This window comes from Oryzias melastigma, linkage group LG2, assembly GCF_002922805.2.
Source record: "Oryzias melastigma strain HK-1 linkage group LG2, ASM292280v2, whole genome shotgun sequence".
Classification (NCBI taxonomy): domain Eukaryota; kingdom Metazoa; phylum Chordata; class Actinopteri; order Beloniformes; family Adrianichthyidae; genus Oryzias; species Oryzias melastigma.
This window is the reverse complement of record NC_050513.1, coordinates 2,084,276-2,090,116: the sequence shown is the minus strand read 5'-3', so window position 1 is coordinate 2,090,116 and position 5,841 is coordinate 2,084,276. Positions and strand designations below refer to the sequence as shown.

The following is a 5,841-nucleotide window of genomic DNA, read 5'->3' as shown; positions in this document are numbered from 1 at the left end:
GCTTCAGCTTCTTTTTAGCTATCAGTTTAAGCATCTTTAGCTATCAGCATTCAAATTAAGCTTACAGCATTCACACTAGCATCATCACAGGTAATGCTATATATCTAGTTCATAATTATGTTGAAGAGTTACGGTTTTAAAGTTTTAAAAATGTTGTTTTAGAGTGTTCAATAAATGTTTTTCTTGTTCAGCCCTTGACCTAAGGTGTGTTTTAAATTTTGGCCCCCAGTTCGATTGAAATTGACACCCCTGACCCAAGGAGTCAGAAATGACGCTCCTCCTATCCCTCCTGCTCTCTTTCTCTTGAGCAGGTCAAAAGCATCAACTTAGGAAGCAACAAAAGGAGACAAAGTCAACGCGCGAACCAGGAGGGAGTGAAAAGCAGAGACGCTCTTGAACTGCATTCCATCTTTGGGTTAAATTTGATGGTTGGAGTCCTCTCACTGCACATTCTGGATCCTTCCAGGTCCATTTGTCTGGTCTTTGCTCTGAATCACTTTCTCCTCCTAAAAACACAAACCTGACAGGATATGATGCTGAAGGACAGGGAGGAGAACATGAGCCTCATATTAAATCATGCTTAATCAAAAATAATCATAAATAAAGATGAGATGTCTCTGTAACATACAGCATATTGTACGGCTGGTGTGATGTTCTTCTTCTTTTTATTATTATAAATATTTGTTATTATCAAATTCATTTAAATTTTAAAATTACTTTTTGCCAAATTTATTCTTGTTTGTACCATAACGGTTGCTCCAATTTCATTAGTGACAATAAAGGCATAGTGGTTTTCCTGATTCTCACTCCAGACCAGTAGGTGGCGGTAATGCGCCCCAACGTCAAACGCCATTTTTAAAAACAACACCAGAAGGAGGAGGAGGAGGAGGGGTAACGACAATAACAACAACAATGGAGGTCACTCGCCAGCTCGTCGTTCTCGTGCTTAGCTTATGGTATTTCACATATGCAAAGAATTTAATGCTATTTGCTAGAAGGTTGCGAGAGGCGAAGAAGAACACCGCCGAGAAGAGGAGGAAGCTTCTGGCGTGGATCTCCAGTCGGGAAAAGATGTGCAAGCTCGTGCTGCAGAGACAAAGACGTCGACGCCACATGATAGTAAGCTGCTTCAATCAATGTAGAGAGGCAAATGTGTTAAAAACCCAACGTAAATATTTACACGAATAAACGACACTGCAGCACAAAAAGAAAGTACAACTGCTTTGTTTTCCATGCAGCTTACTCCCCTTTTCTTTCCGCGTTCAGGAAAAAATGCGGTAAGAAATACAGATAAATGATTCATAAAGAGTATTTGAAGCTGAATGTCTCGTCTTTTTATCCGCAAGATTAATCAAATTAGAAGTAAGTCTGTGCTTGAACAAGACGCGTGTTAAATTGACCGTTTCGTTCTTTCTAATGGACCATTGACTGTAAAAATACTGGACTTCTCGAGCCATGAGGTCCCCCATTGGAAATGCATTACCTCCACTCCTCGTGAAAGTAGGCCGCCGCTTTTAGCATGTAGAAAATTATGAGCAAAATAATCAATTTCATATTTTTGGCAACCTTTTCCAGTTAATCTGATAATTTTTTACCTTTATTTTCCTGCAAAACAGACACAGTAGACCCTTTTCACCGTGCCAAAATGACGGCAGGGCCGAAAATGTGAATAGTGACTTATGGTTTACGGAATTAAAATGGCAAAACTGACAACTGAACGCGGTTTTACACCTTTTTATGCGAATAATAAAAGGTAACCTTACCAATTCCAACAGAAAAATGTACAATATTTATTTTATGAATGTCCTGCTGAACTGTATTTTCATCTCCTGTCTTAGATCGTTCACAAATCAAAATAAAAATGTGAATAATCCTTCTTTATTTGAGGTTTCATTGAAAATATCGGCCTTTCATTTGAGCAGATATTATTCTAACGGATTCTGTTTTTCTTGATGTTATTTGCATGTATTTTAAATACAAGTGAGCACAAAAATTGATGGAAATTTATGTTGACACACAAAATATGTGCAGCCAAGATGCACATCGCTGTATGTTGGCCGTGCGTGTTTCAACAGCACCCAAGGTTCCATTTCTTTGTTGTAATAAGAGGTATTTGTTGTTTTTCGGGGTATTTTAAGGGGTAATTGTAAAAATAGGAACAGTTACCAAGTGCCGCTATGAAGCCACGTATTTTCAGCTTTCAAAATAAGAGCGGTCAAGACAAAAGTTCATCCCGACTGCATGCATTTAGAAAATTATGTGCGAATAATTACTTCTTATATATATATATATATATATATATATATATATATATATATATATTTTGATGGTTTCAAATTATTTTTTATCTTTGTTTACCATTATTATCACACAGGAATCAGACACAGTCATGAGCAACAGCAAAGAGAAGCTACGTCAGAAAATAACACAACAGTTACTACTTTTTCTTTATTGTAAGGCGCGTTGAAATTGTCTGACTATAGCTCTGTTTTTAGTGATTTTGTGAATATCCTCATGTAAGCATCTTTAATTGGGAAGAAAAGATCTTCTGCAGCTCTACATCACAACCCCTCTGTGGAAAGCTAGCGTTAGCATCAGCATAAATTAGAAGAATAAAATCTGAATGACCTTCATAATCAAACAAGCAGCATTCAGTGAAGTTCCTGTAACCTTCGTCTAACTATGACCGGGTTGTCAGAGAGAAATAATCCACGACTTGTTTAATATAACCCATAGGAATTATGGGAAGCAGCTGTGGAGCATTCTACAGGCACAACTACTGACATTTGTACTCTGGTTTGTGAACCATATAAGAGGGGAAATAAATATACAGATAGGTAGGATATGTCTAATATAAAAAAAATGTTAAATTTCCATCACAATTGGTAAGGTTACCTTTCATTATTTACGTAAAATTGAGTTCTACAGCGTTCAGTTCTTGAGTTCTATAGCGTTCAGTTCTCTGCTTTTTCAGGACTATACTCGTAAACCAGAAATAGTTTTACACACTGGTGATGATGTCGCCATTTTGCCAATGTTCATATTTATACATGATGCTGTCTGCCTAAAGTCTATTGTTTGATAAGTTGACTTGATAGTGACATGGTTTGTTCTTTGAATTTTTTTCTTAAAAGATGCTTCAGCTTCTCTTGAAGAACCAACGCCGCAGCCCGGTCGTCTGGGCTTTCAGCCGCGCCAGCGAGTGGTGGAACGTGACCGTCCCGGGATTCACGGACACTCAGTGGGTGCAGAATTTCCGAATGACCCAGGAAACCTTCACGTACCTCTGTGCGAGGCTCCGTCCAGCGATGGAGAAGAAAAACACCAACTTCAGAGCCTGTCTGCCCTTGAGAAAAAGAGTCGCCATTGCTCTTTGGAAGCTGGCGACCAACAGCGAGTACCGAAGCATCGGACATTTGTTCGGTGTCAGTAAGTCGTCGGTGTGCCGGTGTGTCCAGGACCTCTGTAAGGCTGTCTGCGCAGTCTTACTTCCAGAACTGATTCGATTTCCTGACCCGGAGAAGCTTAAAGACATGGCCGACCGTTTTGAAACCAGGTGGGGGCTTCCTCAGTGTGTTGGTGCCATAGGGGGTTCTCACATTCCAATTATAGCGCCACAAGAACACCACACCGACAACTACCTCAACCCGAAAGGCCGGCATTCCATCCTCCTCCAGGGGGTCGTGGACGGAGAAGGACAGTTCTGGAGTGTGGATGCTGGACAGCCTGGGAGTCTGCACCACGCTGGCGTTCTGAGGTCGTCCTCATTGTGGGACTTCGTCCAGCAGGGGGGGCTGGACCCCGCTTGCACTAAGAACATCGGGGGGGTCAGTGTGGGGTACTACCTGCTGGGTGACTCCGCCTACCCTCAGATGAACTGGATCCTGAAACCGTTTCCGGAGAACGGCCGACTGACTGCCGAACAGCAAACCTTCAACGAGAAAACGTCGAGCGCCCGGGTCGTCGTTGGACGAGCGTTCGGGAGGCTGAAGGGTCGCTGGCAGTGTCTGTTAAAGAGGAACGACTGTGACATTGAACTGGTCAACTCCATGGTGCTGGCGTGCTGTGCTCTACACAACCTTTGTGAGAGTCGCGGAGAAGACTACCAGCAGGAATGGGAGACGGCTGAAGAAGAGCCGGTCCCGTCAACGCCACCAGACGTAGACGAGGAGGAGAGTGAAGAACGCCGGGGTCTGATGAGACACCTGAACACTCAATGATGTGCAATTCATTCTCTTTGTACAGAGCTAATGGTTTTTATGTTATGCTGCTTCAAGAAAGTGTTTTAATTCATTTCCATAAAATTGCTTTTATGTTTTTTATTAAAGAAATCAAACAACAAAAGGTTTCTTTAACATAACTTTTATTTAAGAAATACAAAATATTACAACATTACAGTATTATAATAAAATATTATGGGATGGTAAGTCAGGTATTTGGATATAAGTATACAACCATTTTTTAAATGTAATCCTCAGAATACTATATCAGTCACTGGAAATGAGGCTCAGCTGTTCAGTTAAAATGGAGGTTTGACCTTTTGTGTCAAAGGTCACCAGTTTGACCTTTTTGTTTTAAAGCTAAAAACAGCAGAAAACTCTCTTCCTGTTTTCAACAATAAAACATTCGAATAGTTTGTCGCAAGAATAAAAACTGATTCATACTAAATGTAGTTTGATAAATTTACCTTGAATTAGTAGAGACTAAATTAACATATTAAATAATTTCATCCCTCTATAAGAAAACTAATGTTAACACTTATATCGTTTCCAACCACAACAGGATTTGAACTCTCAACCTTTTGATCCAAGGTCAGAAACCTTATCCATTAGGCACATGGTCAGTTAAGGGACTTACAGATAAGATATCAAAGTTCCTTTCCTTATATAAGTTCGCTTTCTTCCACTCCCTTTCAAGCGATCTACTTGTGATTCATTAAGTGATATGTTATGTATTTGTCAAGGATTCTGTGATCTGGTTTTGTTATGTTCTGTTCTCCCTGTCAGTCTCACCATGTTCCAGTCAAATCACCCACAACTGTCTCCATTTAGTTAATTGTCCTCAGCCTATTTAAGTGTCTGGTCTTCAGTTCTGCATTGTCAGGTCATCTGGTCTGTTCAGTTCTGTCACTGGTTTGTTTTCTCCTGGTTTTGTCATGTTTGAGTCTATTAAGTAAATGTTCGAGTTTCTGCCACCATGTCCCGTCTCCTGCGTTTGGGTCCTCCTCCTCCTCCTCCTCCTCCTCCTCCTCCTCCTCCACCACCACCATCCCTGACAGTATGACCTGAACACCTTGGACCCAGCAGGAGACACACCCAAAATATGTTTAGTCTCCTATTGTTCCTCATTTTCTCTGGTATAGCGCTAATGATAATAGTAATTTTGTCATTTTATCCTTCCTTTTTCCTTTCTTTACAAGACATCTATGAAAGATGTGCTCAGCTCCTCCAACAGTTGCTTAGCAACCATGGAGTCCAAGTCCTGTAACTATCTCCAAGCCCTGGATCACAAGGCTTTACCAAGCAAAGCAGAAGCAGGGATCACTGACCGTCCGGGCATCTGTTTGTTACCTACATTTGGTTAGATTTCTCTAGCTCCCTTACTGTCCAACATAGGACAGTTGCTGCTGTCTCTGGTGGGGTTTAAAATACCTTTTAAATTATTAACAAAAAATATCTTTAGTTTTTAGACTTATTCATCAAATTGGTGATTGCAGAACCTCTAAAGTCTAAAACTGCCGCAGAGGTCTCTGCAATCATAATCAAGAAGTTGGATAGATTTGTCATGGACAGGAAAATTACTACAGATCAAGAGGAGTTTGTCAACCAGGTGTAATATTGT

General features: G+C 40.6%; 1 protein-coding gene across 1 annotated transcript; it reads left to right on the top strand.

The window, feature by feature from the left end:
* Positions 1-718: 718 nt before the first annotated feature.
* On the top strand, positions 719-5,116 carry LOC112142240 (protein ANTAGONIST OF LIKE HETEROCHROMATIN PROTEIN 1). Its single transcript, XM_024265513.2, has 2 exons — positions 719-1,119; positions 3,135-5,116. The coding sequence occupies exons 1-2, from the start codon at positions 913-915 to the stop codon at positions 4,218-4,220; spliced, it is 1,293 nt and encodes a 430-aa protein (XP_024121281.1). The 5' UTR covers positions 719-912; the 3' UTR covers positions 4,221-5,116.
* The last annotated feature ends 725 nt before the right edge of the window (positions 5,117-5,841 follow it).

Coding starts and splice junctions, on each gene's coding strand:
- LOC112142240 (XM_024265513.2), top strand. CDS start 913: ATGGAGGTCACTCGCCAGCTCGTCGTTCTCGTGCTTAGCTTATGGTAT. Junction 1,120..3,134: donor GACGTCGACGCCACATGATA/GTAAGCTGCTTC, acceptor TTTTCTTAAAAG/ATGCTTCAGCTTCTCTTGAA.